Raw genomic sequence first — 25,669 nt, 5'->3', positions numbered from 1 at the left:
ACTATTCAATTGGAGTTGTGTGACCTTCAAAGTGACCTCTTTTTCCAATCAAGGGTGGAGATAGGCATTGATTTTTGGGAATTGGTACCAAGGGAAAAAATATCCTGCATTAAGTGATTTCAGCTTGAGACTTGCACATATGTTTGGAAGCATATACATATGCGAATGCACTTGCTCAACTATGAGGGCGGTTAAATCGTCACAAAGAAGCCGACTGATGATCACCTTCAGGATTTGTTACGAATATCGTCATCATCGTTGAAAATCGACTTTGATGAACTTGTTGCCGCACATGAACGCCCACAGTGTTCATTGAGTTTTGTTACATGTAAAAAAAACCAGAAATATGTAATTAAATTAAATTTAACAACTGTATTTAAATCAATCAAGTATTTTATATTGTTCTCTCAGTAGTAAAATGATTTAACAAATATAGTAATTCAATACATATAACTATTGCCTTGAAAAAATGCTGAGTTTATTTTTATTTAGGTTCTGTCTAAAAGTGTGCGGCCCGTGAAGCTACCACTCATCATATATTGGCCCTCGTGTAGAATGAAGTTGGCCACGCCCGAACAATGACCTGCCATCCTGAAGATACTTGAGATGCGAGCCAGCCAAAAAAACGAGAACGATGTGATGTAGTCTCAACCCGTGTGTTCTAGGCATGAGTAATTTTCACTGTGTGAGGATCTGTTCAGTAGTAGATCAATGTCTCCTGAATATTCGAAATTTGCATACTGGAGTGCCTATTATATCAACTATTCGGCTTCGGAGACACTTAAAAATAAAATATTCACGAAAAACATTTTGTTTTGTTAATTTTGTTGAGCAGTGTATGAATGTCTGTTTATATATTCATTATGTAAATATCCGAATTAATGAAAGTAAATGAAAGTAAGTTTCTGCGTGATAGCGCAATCTATTCCCATCCCTCCTTTGATAACAAATAATACCCAATAATTCCTAGTTCATTATACAACGAAGGTAGACCACCGTCGGCAAATTAACCTGGCTTTAAAAAGTCGATAAAAGTATCTTTTTTGTTTTCCGAAAAGGAAATATAAGTTGTTTACTAAACACAAGCAACTGTGACCACAGCAGGTTAATTTGCACATCAGCATAATTAAGAACCTCCCTCCCCCTCCCCCGGAAATCTTATTCAGGTTACTTCACTACGAAAAAAAAATTATAAAAATTTTTATGAGTCTTTAAAACGACGCAAATATACTTTAATTTCGTAATAATTTAAAATGTGAAGCATTTTAATTTAAAATGTGAAGCATTTTAATTTAAAATGTGAATTCTGATAACCATAATCAGTGTAACAAGGCGAAATTATTTTCTTTTGTTGCAGAAAATTATTGTATTACGTTAAATTGCTATGAGTATTAAGTCCATTTTAGCGCTAATACAAATACGCTGTTACTTGTGATATAAATAACTCTTTTTTTTAGTAATATTATTATTATTATGAAGCAAACGAGGTAGTGCGTAATATTATGCTGTGAAGCTATTCAAATCACTTACAAGATAATTCACAATATTTCAATTTACAAAGCCGAATCGCTGTAGAACGTCATCAGTCTGCAGCTGTTAATCACAGCGCCCTCTCATTACAGAATTGAAAGTGACCTGACAAAAAAGTATAAAACAAGATGAAAATACACCGATGAATAAACCGTTTACAAAGTTGACAGCCTTTGTTAGAAATCAGAAATCAGATCTCTATTCTGTATGGAATGATTTTAATGGAATACGAACATGCTTCTCCACACTCGACAGACTTATCATTATCACTAAAGTATATGAGCCATGATTTCCACGCTGCTGCATTACTTAATGCACAACACGCTATGGAAGTCATAGACCGTATGACGGCAAATGCCTTACATGAACACCGACACATTATTTCATGTTTTTGCAGTTATGCTTTGTTCACTGCACAGTTAATATATTTTATGAAATGAGTGAATTATTTATTCAACATTTTAGATGGGCAGCAATTTGCATGCGTTCAAAATAGACACGCTGGCAATGCAACACTGTTACCAAGGCAACCAGTGTTATTAACGTTGTTAATATGATGAAATGTAAGACGATTAATTAAAACATTCTTGATACTAGTGGGTTGTTAAGACGATTGGAATCATTCCCATAACAGCTTTTCTTAAAAGTAATTAAGGATCTGCAATTCGTTTGATAACACTGAAACTGAATCATAAAAAAACTAATAAAATGCACACTTAAGAGTGTTTATTGTCATTGAAAAACATAATGACATTGTGTATGCACACAAAATAAAAAAACTGAATGATAATAAATCAAAACGTGATATTTAATTAAGTTCTATTGCGCTATTTCTGTTCTGACTGATTTGGTTTAATACTTTCGCAACTTTTCTTCGGAGTTATCCGTGAGAATTGAAACTCTTGAGAATGGAATTTTTCTAAGAAATAAAATTTGAAAAAAAAAAAAAAAAAAAAAACCGTGGTTGTTAAGTCGATGCAACATATGAATACTTCTAATTTTTTTTTTTTTTATAAAATATGAATATTAAACTGAAGGAAAACTGTATTTATCAGAGCTTAATGATATTATGTTTTAGATTTTATAAACACTTTTCAATTTGGTAACTGCAAATTTTATTTATTTATTTTCTCCTTCTTCTTCTTCTTATTATTATTATTACAGAGCCGCTTTTCGTTGTTGAGATTATAACTGACTTTCTTCTGAAGGACGGCATCCTCTATTTGCTAATACGAAAGAGATTATTAAAGATATTAAATTTGTAATCTCCCTTACTACACCTTGAAAGATTAAAGAAAAAGAATTAATGGTTCCCGTCTTGTAAAACAAAGATCCAACGATTTTGTCATTAGCACTTAATATACTTTTAATAATAACAAAGTACTGCTCAATTTCTGCTCGGTCGCAAACTTTACAATTTTTTTTTAACTACCCAAAAATTTTATACAAATTTTAAACGCTCTATTGCGGGACAACTGAAAAATTGCACTAGTACAATTCACCACTGATGCGAAAGAACTAGAATTAAATGGCAATGCATTCCACGTAGTAATCCCATACTCACCCAAGACTCATCCAAGTGATTTCCCCATGAAAAAGTTGATGCATGCAGAGCGCAATAAAGAGAGGAATCATACGCCAGGATGATCGACAATTTTTGACAACAATCAGAAATGTCAGCAAGCTTGGTTAAGCAAGAAGTTGTCAAGGGAAGTCTGCATTGTTTCTTTGAGACTAGTAATAATTATAATGCAGTTCAAAAAAAGTGATTTTACCATCCATCATCGTATGAAACCGCTCCAAATGCATGTAATACTGTAATGCAATTGTCGGCACAGTTTACGTATTTTTAATGTAATTCGCTGTAAAAACAGGAAACCAAACCAGAAAGATGATGTGTTTGTTATATTGCCATTGAGTATGAGGCTAGATGGAATATTGTTTACATGTAGCCTTCAATGTCAAGATGAAATTTTTCTTGTTACATTTTATAGTCATCATCTATAATTGATTATTTATACTCATTATTAAGGAAGGTTTGAGAACAAAGGAGATTATAATAGATTTTCAGGTATTTGTTGTTCGTTGCTATGGAAATGGTAACATTATCCATCAAGTACAGAAGGATGCATGAAATCTGACATCAACATAATGTACTAATAATTTACTGCATTTAGCACATAGGAAAACACTTTTATTTATTTTAAGATACGTTTGAATACTCTGGACATTCCAGTTTTACCTTTGTAAATATTCGAAGAGCAAATATTTCACCATATCGGACATGAAGGTTATACGAGTACTTTTACTCAGCTATTTCATAACATGAAGAGCTATGTAGAACCGTAATGCCCTCTTGTGGTGTAAATGCTACACACACACAGAAATCGACCAAGAAGTGATGGAACAAAGTAATGATTATAGCCATAAATTGCCATGGTGCACTTTAATCGACTACAGAATTCAAACATTTTATTTCACTTTGAAACCACTAATACTATACTACATCTCCAACACTACGCTACATAGAAAATTCCTTTAAGCAAAATTCAAATCATCCGATAAAAGCAAAATTTTAATATATGAAAGAAAGAATCGATGTTTTCCCAAAATGCCAAACTGATTCGTTTTGATTCTGATTACTCGATCAACAGATTTATTGCAAAAATAATAAGATCATGTAGCATTATTATTAGTAGTAGTTTCTATCAGGAACCATAATCATTCTAAGGTAGCAACAGGATGAACTCCATGATTACTCAATTCCTACTTTCTGCCTTACCGAAAAGTACACAACAGTTTAATGTTTGTGAAAGAGAAACTGCAACATCTAGAGGAAAAGCAACCAGATATGCATGAACTTTCTAGGAATTACAATTGTTTTATTTGCAAGCATATTCTTCGGGAAGATGATGACGCCAAGTTATCCTTTTCGACGATAGTAGGAAAACTGCATGTTACATAGTACAGTCTGATCAAAAATATCCGGACGCTGCTTGTCCCAATTCTCACTCTAATATGAAAGGCATTAATATTTGGTCAATCCTTTGCTGCTATGTTACCAGCTTTCAATCTTCTGGAAAAGATTTCCACTGGATTTTGGTACACTGCTGCGATAATTCCCTTCCATTCTTCCAGAAGTACATTAGTAGTAAGGGCGGTCCTTAGTATTGCGATTCAGCCTGGACCGCAATCGGCGTTCCAATACATTGCACAGGTGGTCGATGGAGTTGAGATCGTGGCTCTCTACAGACTAGTCAAGTTCTTCAATACCTATCTCATCAAACCATTCAGCACAGACCTTGTTTTGTGGGCTGAAGCTTGTCGTGTCGACACAGGAAAATGCCTTCTCAGAACTGTTGGCGTTAATTATGAAACCATGATGCCTTCTCCACCACACTTCGCAGTTGGCAACACAACAGGTAGCATTCTCCTGGTATCAGCCAAACCCAGATTCGTCCGTCGGACTACTAGATGATGAAGAGTGGTTCCTTACCCAATAAAACACATTTTCACTGCTTCAGAGACCAGTGGCGACGAGCTTAACACCACTTCATTCTACCCAAAGCTTAGGATTGCCCTTGTTGATGATGATGTTAGGATTGCTTGTGTGGCCTGTGCTGCCAGAAGCCCATTTCTTCAGCTCCTGAGGAATAGTTGTGCTGGCGTTGCTCGCAGAGGCATTTCGGGACTCGTTAGCGAGTCTTTCAACCGAGGAGAGGCGATTGTTTCGCGCCACGCTCTTCAGCACTCCGGGGTACTACTCTGTGATTTTTATGGGACCTACCAAGTCGCGATTGTGTGGTTGCTTCTAAGCGTTTCCATTTCACAATAACAGCTGATCGAGGCAGGTGCAGCAGGGAAACATTTCCAGAACCGAATTGTTACAAAGTGCAACAATGTTTGTTCTATGAAGATTGCAAGACCATGTGCTTCCTTTTATTCCATGTTTCTGATATGCAGCCATATCCATTAATACGAAAGCGTGTCTGGATATTTTTGATCAGATAGTGTAGTATCAATCCCTTCGGGAATATATTCACTAAAGGTTCCGAGATTGGCTGATGTTATCTTCAATTCAGCCTCCATGGATCACAGGACTGAATAGATTCGGTCTTTATCCTGAAAAGTTCTCCCAACTTCGTCAATTGAGCCGTAATTTCATCGAGACAGAAAAAAAAAGTCAAATGGAACCAAAGTATGGAAAGTGAGGAGAATGAAAGATTATCAGTAAACCAAAAACTTGCAAGCCAAAAAGCGATCGCGTCAGGATATTGTACTGTCATAGCAAAACAACTAATTCTGAATATTCCACTTTATTAGTCATTCTGGACGAACGTATTCCCTGAAACGCCTATGCTCACCTAAATACTGCTTGATAAATGTATGGTTAGCAGGAATAAACTGAAAATGGAATGTATGGTTTTGAAATGACATTCTTTCATTCTTGAACCTGGAAAACCAACCAAAAGTCTGTGTCCTCATAGGCTTATGTTCAAATGATATGTGTAACGTTTGAAAACTATCTGAAGCAGTCTTACCGATTTTAAACTGGGTTCTATCAAAAAAGAAGTCGAATTAAAACTTGATACATCTTCGTTTTTTCACTCTACTCATTTCAAAAATCACAGAAAGCAATACTCAACTGAGCAATTAAAGTACGTTGACATGAATATTGCAGTAAGAATAATGGCAATATAATAATAATAATAATAATAATAATAATAATAATAATAATAATAATAATAATCAGCGGCGGTAAGACGTGTCCAAGAAGTACGCATCCCTTGTGAACAGTCCAAGCCCCTTGGATAACATCTCCTATGTGCATGATGGCTGCTGTTTTGTTGTTGCCAAGCCTTCAAAAGCCATGCATTGTATTAATGGCTATGGAAGACTGTATATTTCAGTCTGGCGTAAATTGTATAGTTTGGAAAAGGACAGTAAGGGAAGGAAGACAGGGGAGGGAATTTAATGAATAAAAAAAAAAGTGATGTTGCAGTGTTTGTTAAGAGAACATAATCTGCAGAGCGGGACTATTCTGTTCAGGAGTTGTTCTTAAGTCAACCAATACCAATAAGAAAGAAACCAACAGAACTACCTTTTTATGCTCTTGAAGATAACACAATCCATTCAGCAGTGAAGATCGATCCTTTAGCAGGTATTTGAAATTCAAAATGGATCAGGAATATTACTTGCCCCAAACAGTTGAATGTACCAAGAAAAGTATACCATTTGATTCACAATTTTTAAGAAGCCAATCTTTGAACATCATATACGTACATTTATGTATGTATATAAATACATTTATACTTTTTGAAAAGCAACCGTCTGGAAGCCATCTTATTATAATATAAATAAAAAGTAGCGTAACTATAACCCACGAAGGTTCCAAGTGGATTCCATGTAGATAAAGGCATACAAACTACTGATTAAACTGAAACTTTTCACCACGATAGGAGATTTTTATGCAAATGATTGAAAATTGAGTTTTGCTTAGAAGTATTAACAGAGGCCTGCAAACAAAGTTGTCGAATGGGTTTTGCATTCGAATAACTTAAGTCACCTAAGTTTGCTGCACGAATTTAAAAAATGATATCCATTTTTTTAAATAAAATAATGAATAAAATTAAATGAAAGCAAAAGAAAATGAAACAATGTTTATGTAAAGAAATAAATTCGAAAATTCTAATCTTATATAAGAAAGTGCGCATGTCACATTTTTGACAAATTTTGAAATGTTTTGCAGTCTGATTTCGTTAGGAAACTCGAATAGATAAGAATGTGTCCAAAATATTCCCACAAACTCTCAATGACAGATGCTTCAGTAGAAAACAATATCTAGTCGGATTATTTCCACTACTCATCTATTCAGACAACGTACTATTTTTATTTTCCGTTAAGTTTAGAATGTTTTTCTGTCTCGAGCGTCTAATTACTTCCATAACACGTGGTTCTCAACTGTGACACTACAAAAGAGATTATTTTATTGGAAAATATATAAAAATATCTACGATATGTTTGCGAAGAATCTGTATGTGATACAGGAAAATCAGATTTCATTTTCGTGTTCAGTGTACTTGATATACTAAATGAATTACCTTTACCAACCTCAAACTCAACTTGTTTACTCCCCCCCCCCCCTGAGTTTCTGAATAAAATTACATTCATGACGGTACTTCCATACTTCACTGTGAGATATCATTACAGCGGCATTTGAGGGAGGTTTTGATCTCTCTGGACTCTCAATCTCCTTCTGAAAGAAAAAATCTTTTTTTTTTTATTCCCTCGTGTTATGCATCTTTCATGGTATTATTTTTCTGATATCTTCTTTGCATTATAAACCAGCTGAACTCCAGAAGCTACAAGAGAACGAAATTTGCCAGTTATTTTAATACTTGTACTTTATTTACGCCATTAAAACCCTTTTTAAAAATAATTACTGTCGTAAAGTTTTATTGAAAATATTTATTTTTATCTTTATTTGCCATTTTGAAAGACAATCGTATATGTCTCTTGGTTTTTAATATAAATTCTCAGACTGCCGAGGTTCTCATAGTTTTCTTAAGAACTGTATAGAACTCTTGTCTGCACTACTACTGTAATATCGTTCGCTTTATTGTCTTTCAGCAATCGATACTTCTAGGAATGCCTTTTTATACTAGTACTGTACGTTTGAATAAAATTTAAGAGGAGGCTCCTAAGCCATTGAAAAAAAATGTTGAGTTCAGACTGCGTTTTTGCTCCATCTTCATGTCAGACTGAAAGTTTTCAACTGATTGGTTTTAATTCGATGTCTTTCTATAGTAGATTTTATTTTATTGTGCAGAATGAAAAAGCGTAATCATGAGTTATACGATGAAAGCCTTTTCTAGGTTAACAACAGTTAAATATAATTGATACTCCTTCAATTCTGCTAAAGTGCATCGCTAATCTGTCTTACAGTAAGTTGAAAAGAGATGTTTGGAATTGAACACATTTGCATACTAGTGATTCTTCCATTATTTTTTTTAATCTATTTCGCTTTTTTCTTTTTAAACATGGAATGCACTGAATAGTACATTTGCTAATTACTCTCAAGTTTTTAATATCTACAAGTTCCTTTAACTTTTTTTCGTATAACTGTTAGATTTAATTCAATTCTGGAATAGCTGAAGCAAATAAGGAACTAAGACCCATTAAAATTTAATATTACTCTATAGGAATTCCATGCACTTTCAGAGACACTTTTATTGCATCAGAACTATTTCTAATTTCGTTTTACTGGTCTTTTCAGCTATAATTTTTTTTATTTATCAAAAGCTTTATTATTTCTCATATCTTCATCTTTTACGCAAGTTTATTCTTTCATAAACTGTACTATAACGATATCATTCGTAATGTACACTATTGGTTTTCATTTTAATAATTAGCATTTGCCTTCACTCTATCACAACTTCTACTATTAAAGCTTTTTTCCCCTTTTTTTCATTTGAAAAATTCATTTCCCAGTGAAAACATTTCAACAAATTTTGCTTCATCACAATCACTTTTCTTTATGTGAAAATTAATATCGCGGTTAGTTAAAAAATTGTTCATTCATCTCAATTTTAGTTTCAATGGAAACATTTGCAGCTGAAAAATTACTAAAATGAAATATGTTGACAATACGCTTTGCCAAGAATTGTACTAGGTTCATTTATTGTGATAATGGACGAACATCAATGGTAAAAGATTTGGAACCTGGAAAGGAAACTAAGAAATAGGAATGTAAGGAACTTAGAACTTAAAGATTATTAAGGTTAAAAGTGTGAAGTTGCGATAGGCCCAACAAGCAGGATGCGAATTTATTCATAGCTAAAAATAAAAGAAATCAAAGCCAACGGATATAAACGGTAAACGATCTAGACAGGAAAGGAAATTGGGAATGGGAACATGGGACATAGTGACGGTTATACACCATGTCATGCGTATTTATACACAGAAAACTAACAACTTCAACATGTTCATCAATGCCAAACTAAATAATCGTTATACTTAAATTATAATTAACCTATCCTCCAGACATAACAGACATCTAATTTCTGTTTTAAAGTTACATGAATTCACCAGTTCTGTAACCCATTGATTATGACCATTCCCCACATTTTGAAATGAACTTCGTATATTTTCTCCGACTTTCTTCTTCACTAACTTTTTATCATGTCCTCTGGTAGTGCCCGATTCAACCAAGCGCAACAAACTCCAACTACCTCACATATGCCCTCTATTAACTTGTAAACTTCAACGAAATCTTATCTTCGTCTCCTGATAGATAAATTCACGAAACTAAATCTAGTAAACCAATTCTCATAATCACCATGATACAATTGCTCTGCATACTTAGTCAATTTTTTTCTGAATACCCTCGATTTTCTTGACATCTATTAACAACTTTGTCATGGTGAGTAAAGTCGGCTGCCATAACCCAATAGGCCTGATTAAAGATTTATATAATGGTATCGTTACAGTCTTTCCCCTACAAATGAAACTTCTTTTAAATAATTCAACAATACGCCGAGCTTTACTTGTCGTACAAATATGATTCCTGAATTTAAAAATTTCGATCAACCAAAATATCCAAATCTTTTAATTCCACGTTTTCTAAAATCTGCCCCTTCAATTCATATCCATCTAATATTATCTTCTCTTCCCAAATCAGATATACTTGTAAGTGTTCACATTAAAACTTATATTCTAAATTCTACTTCCGGTCCGCTCTTAAATTTTTAAGATCATGCTGTAACAAGCTTATATCATCTGAATAAAAACCTACTCTGTCCAAATTTACATCATCAAAACTTTTTTAACAAACTTGATAATGTGAATTTTAAAAAAATAAGGCATTTCTAAAATATATTTTCTAGATCAAAATACGATAGAACTGTTCATAATGAGAGAAAGAGATATCACAAGAAAATAGTTTATGAGGAAAAGATAAGGAGCTGAGTTGAATTTACACAAAATGGGAACAAGAAAATATTATATGGATTAAAGAAGTATAAGAGAAAAGGATTCAAGGAACCCGTGTTATTTTTAATAGATGGAGATGGAAACCGGATGACTGCAATGAAAGAGAAAGATCATTTTAGAGATCTGTTAAACAAAGCTGAGAACAGGAGTGAGATAAACCAGAATAGATATATAGCATTGAAAGGAGGAAATATGAAATAGGTTTATAAAAGTCTTGAGAAGCATTAAGAAAGATGAGGAATGGCAAATTCCCCGAGCCTGTTAAAATTGATCAGAGCTTCTCGTAGTGCAAGATTCCAATGGATATATGACATCCATAGGCTGATCTGGAGTAAAAGATGATTCGGCAAAGTAGATTATTGTCTCAATATACAAAGGCAACTCAAGAAGGTAGTAACTATAGAGAAATAACATTATTGTGTTAGTATGCAAAGATATGATAATATCAGCCTGTCAAATCCGACTGTTGAGTAAAGGCCTCTCCTAGATTTCACCACTCTTCTCTCTCACACAGACCATCATCGTCTGCTATTATTATAATCTCATCTTTCTGCCCCTATCTTCCTCTGCATCTCTCTCTGGGAATCAAAACTGCAATAAGTGTTCATCATCTTTTACCCTGGATACACGGCCATCCTCGTTCCACTTTAACTTCTTGGCTTTATCAATGAAATGAATAATTGTTGTGACCCCTGTCTAATATCCGAAATTTTTACTTTGTGTGTGTGTGTGTGTGTGTGTGTGTGTGTATGTGTGTGTGTGTGTGTGTGTTTTAAATCCTCAAAGTTTTTGTTCTTGTTTCTTTCGTCAGCGATCACATTTGGGTACCGTGTCAATATCCACAAGTACAAGAGAATCCAACACAGCTTTCATTTATGAGAGATGGGTAAATCAACCTTCATCCACTGACCTAATCTCCATTAATCATCCCAGTTTTGGTTACTGTGGACTGTATTTTTAGGTCTTGTCTACTGTCGAAGGATATTATTTGTCTCAGATAGATAAACTTTGACGATGCCCTCTAGTAAGATAGAAATTTCTGAGCTATTAGTCACGATTTTTATTTTTCTAAAATTCATTTCAAGTTCCACCAGTTGGCTTCTGTTGTTCAGTTTATTTATCATCTCATCAGTTCAGTGGATGGTAATATCTTTTCTTAGAAGATGGTAATATTATCAGCAAATCAAAAATTGCTGAGTTCCCCCCAAACCTAGACTTTTCACAGCAATACATGTTCAAGTGTTGCTGTGAAACGTCTAGGGGGCTGTTGGATCACCTTAACACCGTTGTAGATCGTGAAATATACCCCCTTGACTTTTACTATAAAATAGTTCTGATTGGGTTGATGTATTTAGCATTTATACCAGAACATCTCGAAGAGCAGCATGGACTATGGAATCGAGCGCAAAGATTTATGAATGGATAATGGCAAAAAGAATAAGATAAAATGGGAAGAATGACTAAGAGAAGGGCAGTGTAGTTTTAGAAAGGAGATCAAATGCTGGTTTGATTTTTGCCGTAAATAAATAATGGAGAGACCCTTAGGGTTGCACATCTGGAGTTTTTGTTAGTTTTAATATTTTTATTAGAGTGTTTGTTGGAGGCTTTTTGATTCCAACAATATTTACAATGCAGTGATACTTTATTCATTTGTAAACATTTATGTGATTTGGGATGCACTGATTTCCTCTGTTTGTAAGCGGCCTCAACAATCCTCCTTTCTTCCACCCGGCACGTTTTGACACCATAAAATATACACTCACTGTCCAGAATGGTCTGACAGCACAAAATGCAGAAGAATAATTTGCTAGCCGTTGGTAAGCTTCCTGATGCATAACCATCAGGTTCGTTGCCGTGTACTCTCTTAGATGCCCGCCTACAGAACCTCTTTACTGCTGTATTTTCGAATGGAAAGATGCTGGGAAAGCGCGTTTGGCACGCCGTTGATGCATGTCACCTGTGCTATATGCAAGAAAAGAAAGAACAAGATGATGCCAGTGGATGCAAAGAGTTTACATCTCTTTTGTATTAAATTTAGTAAAACTACTTAAGAGGCCTTTGAAGTATATCAAAGAACAATTGACCTGTTTGTTTGATGACTCTTCGATGGCTGTTTTCTTTTACAGTGAAGGAGTTAGCCAAAAGGAATAAATTCCTTTCAAGCACGCACGCACGCACACATTCTGAACTCGTCCCTGCATTGTCTGTGTTTCTGAGCCGCCAACGCAATGCTGAATCCCACAGGAGTGTACTATGTTACCAGCAATGACAGAAACACTGGACTCGATGTATAAATTCGCTAGGGGTTTAATTTAAAAGTGTGAGCAACAATATATAAGTGAATACCAACACTTTGTTTTTAATCTAGGACGGTTAAAGCACCATGTAGCGACGAAGCTCTTCCTCCCCCCTCCTTATATGAAAATAACGATTCACTTAAAATTTTTGCTCTAAGTTTTTGTTTGTTCTTAACCCTTTATTCTGAACAAATTTCGTATTAGACGGAGATATCAATTTTATTGTGCTTCAAAAATTACATACGTTTCTTTGACGATATTTTAAAATCTCAACGAATTATTCCAACAATCTTTTTGCTCATATGCTTTATGCTCTTAATGCTCTGATCTTCATGCTCTTAATAAAGTCGTGAGCACGAAAGAAGTTGTAAATATTTAAATGTTATTTTAATCAAATTACGATGTAATGAAGTCCATTTGTAATTTTAAAGCGTAATTATACTGTGCACATATTTCATAAAAGATAGATTTTTCACAGACAAATTTATTTATTTTTTAAAAAAAAATCTATCTTTGACATTTAACAGTTTGTAGCAAAAGTAGTATTCTAACTAAGTACAGCTCTTAAAAGGATTTAAATATAAAATATGGTGATGAAATATCATGAATCACTTAGAAATTTGCATAGATTGCAGACATAACGACACAGACTAAGTTTGCAATGTTATACATAATGCAGACGATATTGGCAAAGCCAAAAGAATGATAAAAAAGAGAAATTTGGTAATTTATATTATTCAAAAGAAATATGTATGGGTATACATTTATTCCAAAAAATCTACCATTTACTTCATAAAATACTAATACTATGAAATATTATAATTAAAACATTGCCAGAAACTTTTGGTACATATTTAATGCCCTCTCTCTCTCTCTCTCTCTCTCTATATCTATATATATATATATATATATGATGAATTAATATTTATTTTGATTAGGTTAAGGTACTATAATCTGCGCGGCGTCCAGCCTCAAAGAAGAAGCATGTGCAGTAAGGGTAGTACTGCAGGAAGCTCCCTCTAGACTGGAGGAAGTCAATTTATGGCAGAAACGTTTTATGTGTTAGCATAATAAATGTAGCGTGGTTGTTCATTCGCCTGACGAAATGCACTCCCTTCGTATTTTTCATGAGCACATATACGTAGTAAATATGAAGCTTCACGACTCCAAGTACATTACCGCATTAGTATTCGGATACTTTAAAATTTATGATGCAACTCTAGACGCCTTAGAAAGATGTGGCCAAATGCCATTAATTCAACCTATTGCTTAACGTACTGTTGTGGTCTCAAGTAAAATGTCTGGAAATATGGGATAGTATTCAATCAAATGCTTTTTTTTTTTTGCGCTGTAGAATAATTCCTTTTGTTAACTAGTATGATAAATAATTAAACGAATAATAAATCTTCTAGAATTTACAAGGAACTGCTAATTGTAAAATAAAAGTTCTTTTTTGAGCAACATACGTAAATATCACTGTGAATTTTTTGTATGACGATAATCAAGTTTTATTCGACCATTCACATGAAGAAATACGTTTCAAACACGATTGATTGGTTATGAATCAAGGATTTACATCCAACTAAATTCAACTACGTCCCTTGTTTTTTTGGGTTTCGTCAACCTCTAGGAAATTGTTTATATGATTTTTATTTATTTGGTTGTTTGTTTTTACTATTTACCTTAAGTAGGAAAATGTAAGGTGGGTTAGCATCTGCCTCATAGATAGTTAATTTCAGTTCTGTATCGATACTTTGGGTTCCACTTTCTATTCGCTAACCCTTGTCAAGTTCCGTCACATCTCGAACACCGACAGATTTATCATATGGTACTGTCTTGAGAGTGGAATGACATGAATGCAATGTTTCTATCTCGTTGGAAATTTTGTCCAAAAGGCGCTTTTTTATTTTATTATTTTTTTTTTTTTACAGTTTGGCTGTGAATGCTTGCGTCGTTTATCACTCAAATGACCACGTATACTTCTCTTCAAAGGACAATGACAACAGACACTGTCAATAAAAATAATAATAATAATATAAAATCATGTTTTTTTCTCTGAAACGACTTGGCCTTTACAGGCATCGATATTTTGTCGTTCAGAATAAAAAAAACATTTTTGTTCTGAATTTTTATTTGAATCTGTTAAATAAAATAGAAACATTCCCAACTGATAAATAACACAATGAATCAGAAAACATTGTGACAGGAATTAGGTAATGACCAATCATTCATTCCATTCTGATAGGTTTCTTCAGTTTGTAAGGGTTAAGATTGTAAGCCTTCACAGTTAAGTCGGTAAGTCTCTAACCAATGATTCAATCCATCCCTGGATAGAAGAATGCAATGGCCACAACTGTATTTTACCAGGATTTCAACAATTATCAAGTGCAAAAGACCAAGAATATATGAATGTAAGCAAATAGCAATTCAAATAGCAATTGAAACGTATTTATCCGAAGTTTTCTCGATATCATGTAGTGTGCATACATGGACAACTCTTGCAAACATGGAAAAAGCTCGGTACAATCTCAGCAACACTATCCTTTTCTAAAACCTCGATTTCCTAATAAAATATTGACTTGCTGAGCTATGCATTGCTCCAAAGTACTCGAAAAAATCAGATGATCAAATGACTGGTGCAGAGATGGAATCACTAGTGTCACGTTTCATGTTCCATTGGTGAAGTCAAGTGAGAGAACATAATCATAAGTAGATATTAGATGCTCTGTAGTTGCTCATAAACAGCGTTATATGTTGCAGTACAGTAGCAATTTTTGCACGAGGTTTTCCAAAATTGTATGTCACACATTACATAAACACTTTGAGTCATTAATAGGTAGAATACGCTCGCTTAGTTATCTTAGTCGCCTTTTTCGAAATTCTAAGCATTTACAGTCAGCCTTATCCCAAAAAGATCTCTCTCTTTGCTATTCATCTCCTTTTAACCCCTAACAATAGCAAATTATTAGGCATTATTGATATCTCTTACGTATAACATGTTTGGCACAAACAAATCGCAGCTACAGTTTGAAAATCAGCATTCTCTCTCTCTCTCTCTCTCTCGGAGTATTTGTAGTTTCATAACTTTAGAATACCACTCCCAGATTTCAAATGTGGCACCATAACTTCTTTAAAAATTCCAAATTATATTGAGAAGAGGGAACGATGGGTTAATTGAGGTGGGGTTCACTGTAATAAACAAAATCTCTTTTTTTTTTTACCTTTTCTATGGATATTGCCATGGTTGTTCAAAACTGACATTCAAAATTCTATGTTGTCTTTCAAATCTCTAAAAACTCCAGCAGGGATTAGCTAACCAGAGTCCGACTTCAAAGGAGGATAAAGAGAAAGTCATGCGGTATGCTTTCCACCGTATGGCAAAGGAGTCTATTCTCCTTTTTCGTCCCCCCTTTCATTATTTGAAGGGGGGAGAAGTATTTCTATTCGCCAGTTTGCTAAGGATTACAAATTGCTTAGAAATTCATTGGAATTACAACCAAAGGAAAATAGCCATTTTCTGTTAATTATGTGAGCATTCTCTGGTAGGTTTGCCTTGTTTTGAGGCATCATTACATGGGATTATGAGTTGTGGGTAACAGTTTTACTTTAATTCCTTCAGCAGTATCTCTGCTGATAGCAAAATATAGATGTTCGTTACTGAGTAATATCTAATCAGGTAGATTTCCAATTTTCAAAGTTTTATCCCTAGAATTATTGATTGGCTTTCCTGGGGCTGGGAACAACCAGGACGGTTTGCCTAAATCCCCCCCTCACACACACACACACTTACTTTTTTCACTCAAAAAGATGATACACGTTTAGTCCATGCTTTCTTCGCGTTGTATTCGAATAGTAAACGAGCAATAAAATTTGAGGCACTTAAATACGGTTATGTATGTAGTTAGGCGCTTTCCGAGTATAAAACCTCTTTTTACTGAGACTTTAGCTTTTATATAATATACGCATATTGCAAACGGAATTGTCAAGCCGAATATTTCATGAACGGTTTTCATCCAAAAGTAACAAAAAATTCCTACGTATGGAGAAGTAAGGTTAGTTGCTATTACGTATGTATCGGTCTATTTTGTGGTTTGTTATACATATTACAGAATATTCAGAGAAAAAACATTTCCTTCACCATCATAAGAGTTAAAGTATGAAAGAGTGGGCAATCGACAATCTTCATTGGGTACGTTGATTAGGTGAGTATTTTGATAACTGGAGAAACAGCTTACAAAAGTCTACAAAATTCTTACAAAAAAAAAAAACCAGATGCATCACTATTGATCAGTTTATGGAACTCCTCCTGACTTACTGATGCATATCATTAAAAAACTTGAGGTCCTAGACGAGTACATTTCGAAACCTGCTCATCATTCATGGCATCTGCTTAGTCTAAGACAGCGTTATTTGTTCGTTTCAGGCTATGTTAAGCAGATAATGCATTGTGAGTGCACGATTAAATACCATTATGATCATCATTGGCAACCTAAGTACTTTCAGTACGAAATGATAACCGGTGCCAGATGCGCCATTGCAAAAGTCAGGAAAATTATCATCCTGCTGCGATTTTGTTGTTAGCAACAGTTTGTTAATGCGAGACTGTAAAATGATAATGCAATACAACAGAAGTGTCAGTGATAAGCAAAAAGAGCTTATCGAAAACCACATTCAATTATCACATATCAAGCATATATAAAGTAAAGGAATATTAACAGCGGAATGAAAGAGTACCACGAATTCCGATTGTAGCTATTCCCGATGTGACTGGAGCATGAATACATGATTCATCATGGAAGACAGCAACATTGAATGCTGGTAGTAGTGACAGTGGCTGATTGACTATGTTGTCTTTCTTTACGCACATCATCAGGTCTTCTGATACCGGAGGAGCAAATTTGAATGTCAAAGTATTGTTGGACAACGTTGCTGACCATGTGCATCTATTTAACTTTATTAATTCATCCATTTGATAAATTATTTCCAGCATCTGTGCAATATGATACGTCATATCACATTGCACAGATAATTAGGATAAGGGAAGAGAAATGCGAGAATGATTTGACCATAATTCATTTGCCTGTTCAGCCACATGATTGCAACCAGAGCATCTGTGATTGAAGCCAAAGGCTGTTCGGAGAGAAATTCGTAGCGGTGTAATCTGAGCAATCACTATAAGGGCGCAGAATACCCATTCCGAACAACAAGGATACATAATTAATCCTAACTTTTTCTCCATTTCCTCAACACCCTGAAGATGAGTTACTAAGAAAAAAGAACACATCCACTTTTACCATATTTCTTTTTTTCCAACCTCTATCGGTTCCTGTCCATCACTCTACAAATAAACTACAGTGTTTATAGGTAGACATTCTGAAACCATTAGCCTTGCAACGCCTGAAGAAAATAGTGTAAATTTAGATAAAATAATAACCCAGTTTATAAAAACTAAACATTTTTTCTTATTTGAAGTTCACATCTCAATTTAATTACGATAAATATTGACCTTCGACAATGTAAATAGCAGGGGGGGGGATAACAATAAATTCTAATATAACACGAGGGCTGTATCCCCTAGTCTTCATAAGAATAGGTTAAGTAACAGCTTACAAAAATAAAATGGTCATAAATATCCAAAAACATTCTTAACATAGTATTAAAAATAAAAGTACATACATACATCTTCAAGGCCCACCTTTCCTAATTGGGTTGTGGGGGCAACAGCTGCAAGAGGAACTTCCAATGGTCATGATCCTCTGCCACCAAGCTCAGGTGTTCCGGTGGGATTCCCAAACGTGTCCACCCAAGGTTTTGGATATAATCCATCCAGCGAGTCCTTGGCCTTCCACGTGGCCTCTCACCCTCTGGCTTGGCAAAGAGGGCCTGCTGAGGGAGCCTCTCTTGTGGCATTCTGACCAAGTGCCCGTAACAACGTAACTGTGATCTCTCAACACGGAGAAGCAGCGGTTAGTATTGAGGGTTTCCCGAATTGCAGAGCTTCTGACTCTGTCGAGTCTTGTGAGCCCCGCAACCCCTCGAAGGAACCTCATTTCAGCCGCTTGGATTCGTGTCCGCATTCTTTTGGTCATTACCCAACTCTCATGACCATAGGTGAGGATGGGGACATAGACTGTATTGAAGACAGCCAGCTTTGCCTTCTGGCTTAACTCCTGCTTCAATACTACCGAACGGCCAAGCTCCCGCAATATTGAGCTTGCTAAGCCAATTCGAGTATCTAGCTCTATGTCCCATTTTCCATCATTCGTGAATATGGACCCAAGGTATTTAAACTTCTCCACCTGCCACATTGGGACTCCACTTACATTTAGAGTGCACTAGGATGGTTGTCTTGAGACCACAAATGTTTCAGTTTTGGCCACACTGATCTTCATTCCGGCATCTGCACAAACAGCTACAAATCCAGGGTACGCTGGAGGTCATCTGTGGAAAAGCTAAGCAGAACTAGGTTATCTGCAAAAAGCAGACGTCCAATGCTACATTTTCCAATTCTGACACACTCACTGCCTCAGCTGTGCCTATCAATCCAATCCATAAATATTATGAAAAGGAGGGGGTGACAGAACACACCCTTGGTGGAGGCCAACGGAGACTATGAAAGGTTCAAACTTTGTGCTGTTTACCCTGACACAAAACTCTGGGCATTCATACAGGGACTTGATGGCAGCTAATAGTTCGCCATCCACTCCATACTCCTGTACTACTTGCCAAAGCTTATCCCGAGGAACCCGATCATATGCCTTCTCCAAGTCCACAAAACACGTGTAGACATTCTTAGCATATTCCCAAGATTTCTCAAAGACTTGCCTTAAAGTGAAGATTTGGTCAGTTGTGCTTCTACCAGGACGAAAGCCACATTGTTCTTCCTGGAACTTTGACTCAACTATGCTCCTGCACCGTCTTTCCAAGCACTTAGCATACACTTTCCCAGGAAGGCTAAGCAGAGAGATGCCACGATAGTTACTGCAATCCTTATGGTCTCCCTTCTTAAAGATTGGTATTTTTATGCCTGTCTGCCATTGCTTTAGTGCTCGCCCAGATATCCAAGCTGCCTGACACACTCGAGTCAGCCAGAGAACACCGTCTCGATTTAAGGCTTTTAGCATTTCGGTCCGAATTTCATCATCGCCAGCAGCCTTGCCCAATTTTAGCGATTCTATTGCTAAATGGACCTCTTCTGCTGTGAGACTAGTCATTTCCCCGATCTGCACCTCTTGGATGTCCACAACTGCTGGACCTCCCGGGTTAAGAAGGCTCTCAAAGTATTCCCTCCATCTGTGGAGGATATCCTTCTCGGTTGTTAAAAGTGCACCATCAGAGGCCTTAATTGCTCTTGCTGTGCACGATTTCCTCCCTCGAAGGCGGCGGATGGTCTTCCAGAATACTTTTTTGCATTTGCATAGGATGAGTCTAATCTTTCTACAAAGGATTCCCAAGCCTTCTGCTTTGCTGTCTTTACTGCCTCAGCAGCAGCTTTTCGTGCCTCAGCATATCGCAAACGCATCTCAGGTGACCTGACTCTAAGCCATGTTAGGTAGGACTCCTTTTTTGTCCCGACAGTTTTTTAGACTTCTTGGTTCCACCAAGGTGTCCTTTTCTCACTGCCCGTTGCCATGCCGAGCCGCTTTCTGCCATAGCATGAGAGTGCAGAGACAGTGACAGCTGTTCTGAACAGCTTCCACTCCTCCACAACATCTGTAGTATGCTTGGGAATCTCTTTCAACCTGGAGGAAATGTCATCTGCAAAATTCTTCCTCACAGCCTCATTTTCCAATGTCTCCCATTTCACGCGGTATATCTGCTTAGGCCTACCAGCGTTGATGGCAGCATCTGGTTTCTGAAGCCGTAGAGTGCACACAACAAGGTGGTAGTCAGTTGACAGTTCTGCCCCTCTTCTCACACGAACGTCCGAGGAAAATAGGTCTGCTGAGACTATAAAGAAGTCAATCAGAGACCTTTGTTCTAGTGTATCCCTGTATACCAGGTATACTTATGGACTTCTCGGTGCTGGAAGAAGGTATTCATTATGGACAAGCTTTAAGTACAGCAGAAGTCCAATAATTTCAACTCATTCGCGTTAAGGTCAGGGGCGCGGTTCCTCCCAACCACACCCCTCCATGTCTGGTCATCCGTTCCAACATGTGCATTGAAGTCACCCATGAGCAGGACTGATTCCATGTCTGCCACCCTGTCAAAAGCACCATCCACTTCCTCTAGGAAGGCAGAGTATTCTAACTCCAGATTAGGTGCATAGGCTTGTACCACCAAATCATGGTTTTTCATCTGAAGCCTTAACACACAAAAATAAAAGTAAGAGATAAAAATCATATTTTTCATGAAGATTGGGGAAAAAAAAAAGAACTGTACAGGTTCTATTCTAGAATTCCAACTAGAGAAACCTATTTCTAGGATTATTTTAAGCAATTTCTTGAATTATTCAACCTTTGGCGTAGTAAATAGAATCCGGAACTCAACTAGAAAAATAGGACGTAGGACTATCCTAATTCACACAGTAACAGTTAGAACTAGGAACACGAGATATCAGTAGTTGTCTGCAGCAGTAATTTACAGCTGCAATTAACTCAAGTAGAGAACAGTGGAGACTTCTGTAATGCTGATTTGCAGAAGTTAAAATTTTGTCTATTCCTCTTTTCGGAAAGAAAACAAAAAAGGTTTTAAGAGATTTTAAAGTAAATAAAGAATCGCTTTCTGTTTTTGAAAGTCTGTTTATTCACATTTATAATATTGATGAACATTAAGTAAAAACCATTTAAAGGCTACTAGATCGCAGCCAAGATTTAAAATGGCTTAATGCAAAGAAACTTCGTTCTGCAAAACTGCAGATTTTTCATACTAATGGTGACTTTTGACATTCAAAACTGTCTCGCAGACAAATAAATTTCCTTCTATGGTACAAAAAAGAATGCATCAGTAAAATCTTCAAACGCGATATTATTCAAACGGCAATCGTACATTTTCTACTTTATATGGGTTATTTTGTTTATCAAGCCTTAAAACCGAAGATCACAAAATCTATTACAGAGCAGTGCCACCTATGAGCAACTGATTAAAGACAAGAGAGAATAAATCTATTACTGTACTCCTCAAAGAACTGGATGTTGTAGGCATTGAGAAAAGTGCTATGATGAAAACCGTTCCAAAGAATAGTAGAATAAAAGATGATAAGAAGTTGGTTCAATAAACTTTGCAGCTGAATTGTATGTGGATGTTGACCATCAGCTGTTGACGTTTTTACGTGTTTAAGGAAAGTAAAAGAATGGTGGTGAATTCCAGTTTGGTAGAGATTCACTAGTGAAAATAACTATAAAAAGACATAATGAAGAAAAACAGCATCTATGAGAAAGCAACTGAAGAGAAATCGAAATTAAGATTCGAGACAGGAGTTTTTTTTGTTTCTTTGTGTGCTGCTCATACTGGAAGAACATTATTTTAAGGTTGGGAGGATTTAAATGAGGCAGGAAACACCGAGTTTCCCAGACGATATGATACCAGTTAGTTGATTTTCCGATGGAAATACTCTTAGATATACCCTATTTGTAAAGTATACCCTATTTGATCACAAAAGAAACGAAGATATTATGAAAGAATTAAACCAAGAACCAGTAATTGAAAAAATTAAAAAATATAAACATAGATGGATGGAACACGTTCAAAGAATGAAAACAGAAAGATTACCAAAACAAGCCTTAAAGTGCAAGCCATTAAGAAAACCAGGACGTCCTGTTAAACGATTCAACGATGACTTTTAAGGCCGGAACAGGCCATATACGTACGATGATGATGATGATGAATACTCTTAAAAAGATTTTTTGCATCCTAGACGGGATTCAAACATGGGTCCTTCCAACGAAAAGTATTTGGAATCTACCTAACGCTGTGTGTATACAGTGTTAAAAGTTGTACAGGTGGTGAGTAGTAGTGTTTAGAACAAAATAGGATGCCACGTTTTGGAGGTTCGACAGGCAATGGACGTGATGTGTTTGTAGTAGGAAAGGCTAGGTGTGAAAGTCAAAGCAAGAAGATCTTGAGTGGAGATTGGAATATTATCAAAAGTAAGAGAGGTGTGAAGTAGAATTTTTTTTCCGAGAAAAAAAGACTAAATTGTCATTTTCTGTGTGTTTTGATAACATCGAAATTCAATAGCTTGTTCTAATCCTACTGGTTAATGGCGAGATCAGTGTTTTAGACATTGGTTAAGAAAGACGATGAAGCTTGAATCATCTACAAATGGAGTGTACTGTCATTAGCAAAACTATGGTAGAATTTGAGATCAGTATTGAGTATATTTAATGTATAGGAGCAAGAATGTGGAAGAAAACCCATTGACAACAAGATCGAATGAGAGGAAATCGTTCACCTATCTACACGAATACAAAAACATAATCACATCTGAAAAAAAAAAAAAATGCTATATCTGTTTCGCTCTACAAATGCACACTGTAATTTTGAAAATCCACAATGTCTTATTAATTATAAAAGGAATTTGAATTAAAATTATGATAGCATAACATGTTTACTTCTATGTTCCGAAAGTCATTTAATAATTTCTTTTATTTATGTATTTCAGTTCCAATGTGGTCACATGTATTAGTTTGATGTTGCTGGCATGTTCAGCTTTATAATATCGCTTCCACCCGAACTTTTCCTAATTATTGCCCTGCCCAAATCACAATTAAAATGCGGATACGAGAATGCGCAAATCTCTCCTTCTACAAAATTATTTGAAATGTTCAAAATAAAACTTTTTTTTAGAACTAATATAAAAACACTAAGCTATAAGCACTGAATTTTTTCAGCTACTTTATATCAAACCGTTTAGTGAAGCATCAATGCAATGATATAAAACACCAGCTACGATGTGGGATCACTCAGGAAAGATTACATGGTTTAGTATTAATGCATTTAATGACGTACTGATATTGGTGTTTACGGTACTAATAATAAACTACGAGGTTTGCAGATTTTCTCCACTCGCGTAGTTCAATTGCGCATAGTTCCCAGTAATGCCGCTCATGGATTGTGGCGCCACTTGTATTTTACCACCGTGTAATTTTTATTTTGAAATATTTGGATTTTTTAATTTTGTATTCTCTCGCTTCCTCAAAATCTTGTCAAGGAAGGCTGATTGTTATTCCTCTAACTATGAACGATGAATACATTCTCGTAAATTATTGATGAAATATATCATTACAGTATTATAAACAATAATGTAAATATGAAGTACTGTATATACATAAGTTCAACACTACAAGTAAATATTCTTTAGATCAAGTCAAATATTTCATTTAAAGTCAAACATAAGTTAAGTGATGTTTTTGACATTAATAAACAAATAGATGCAAACCTGTAATGATGGAATATATTTAAAATAATAAATATTATTACAAATATCTCTATAGTCAAGACTCGTCGAGGGAATATATATCAACAAAACATATTTTTAAAGGTTTTTATTTACAATTAGTGCAACTACTTGGGCAAAGTGATTTTGGCTTGACGTGTTCTTAAAAAATCGAAATTCATGGATTATTTTAACGGTGTTCTTTTCTGCACAAACATATAAAAAGCTTGCTCATTTTGGCAAAAGCTGCAGGGGCGGCTCGTGCATAGGCACTGCGGAACAGCAGCACCTCCAATTTTTCTCGATCTATTTTATTTATATTTGCTTGTAATATTTAATTTTATCATCAAAAATCCTATACAATTCTCTTATTTTGTATAAAAAATAATAAAAATCCATCTTGTAGCACTTCGGAGGGCGAAGGATGCTAGCAGCACTGTGTTTATTATACCAGTGTCTTATTGCTAAGCATATGCACGTCATAGTGAGATGCGAGCTATTAGCGTAATGCGGTACTGTCCGTCGCGCAGTCCCACTGTTGTTTATATGCAGTTTGCGCCAGTAGAGAGTGTTGGTAGTGCTTATCGTGTTTACTCCGTCTCTTTAAATATTTGGACATTACAATTAAAGACATAACATTTGTTATAGTTTTTATTTTAGAACATTATTTGGGTTATGATAATGGACTTTATTTTTAAGTAATTTTGAACTGTACTAAACTGTATAATTTTATCGATAATAAAGAATATTTTTTCATGAAACAAAACAAGAAGAATATATTATATTTTTAAGTAATTTTGAATTATACAAACTGTATAATTTTATTGATAATAAACAATATTTTTTCATGTTTATTTATTTTTTTAAATTTTTACCATAATTACCATTTCGATATTTTACCCAAACACGTATACACTGTGACAGTGTGTATGTATATTTCGAAAGTTGCAGCACCCCCACGATTTCAAGCCACGAGCCGCCACTGTTAAGCTCCAGATACCTTCCTAGTGAGTTACACTAAGCATCTGGATCTTACGTGAAAATATCAGTAATTTGTATGAACTTATGCAGAACTAAACTCGCATGAAACAACCTGTGAAATTCGCTTTAAGTTACTGTAGGCAATCACAAAATGGGCAATATAAACAAAGGTTGAATAGAGTGCAAGAATATGAAAAGGATTAATTCAATGGAAACACAGTTACTTCGGGATAACATAAACATGCAAAAGGAAAGGAAATTGAATAACTACTCACCCTTTCGCGGAGTGGCCAGTGCTAGAGGGAAGAGAAAGGGAAATTGTTCAAGGGAGGTTTATTAATTGGTCATTTTGTAGGTATACACACACACATACAGTACAAATGTTAAGGAGGAAAATGTTACAGAACAAACATATCACTGAATGGTAGGAACAAGAATTAAGATAACATGCAAACATATCTGAAATATGTGCAAAAACGTTTATGAATAC

The 25,669-nt window shown here is 35.4% G+C and overlaps 1 protein-coding gene across 4 annotated transcripts in view; it reads right to left on the bottom strand.

Annotated features, from left to right (window-relative positions):
• slo (calcium-activated potassium channel slo) overlaps positions 1-25,669 on the bottom strand; it is an 880,402-nt gene that overhangs the window by 715,677 nt on the left and 139,056 nt on the right. For 3 of the 4 annotated variants that reach the window (XM_090404400.1, XM_090404403.1, XM_090404399.1), the window contains exon 3: positions 25,455-25,475. The exons of the other annotated variant lie outside the window; for it this stretch is intronic. In XM_090404400.1, coding sequence (XP_090260526.1) covers positions 25,455-25,475 — 21 coding nt within the window. The remainder of the gene's footprint in view (positions 1-25,454; positions 25,476-25,669) is intronic. 4 annotated transcript variants of the gene reach the window in all.

The sequence above is a fragment of the Typopeltis vanoorti genome, chromosome 14 (genome assembly GCF_054136105.1).
Source record: "Typopeltis vanoorti isolate ZY-2024b chromosome 14, IOZ_Tvanoo_1.0, whole genome shotgun sequence".
Taxonomy (NCBI): domain Eukaryota; kingdom Metazoa; phylum Arthropoda; class Arachnida; order Uropygi; family Thelyphonidae; genus Typopeltis; species Typopeltis vanoorti.
The sequence above is the reverse complement of the archived record's forward strand: the minus strand, read 5'-3'. Positions and strand labels throughout refer to the sequence as shown.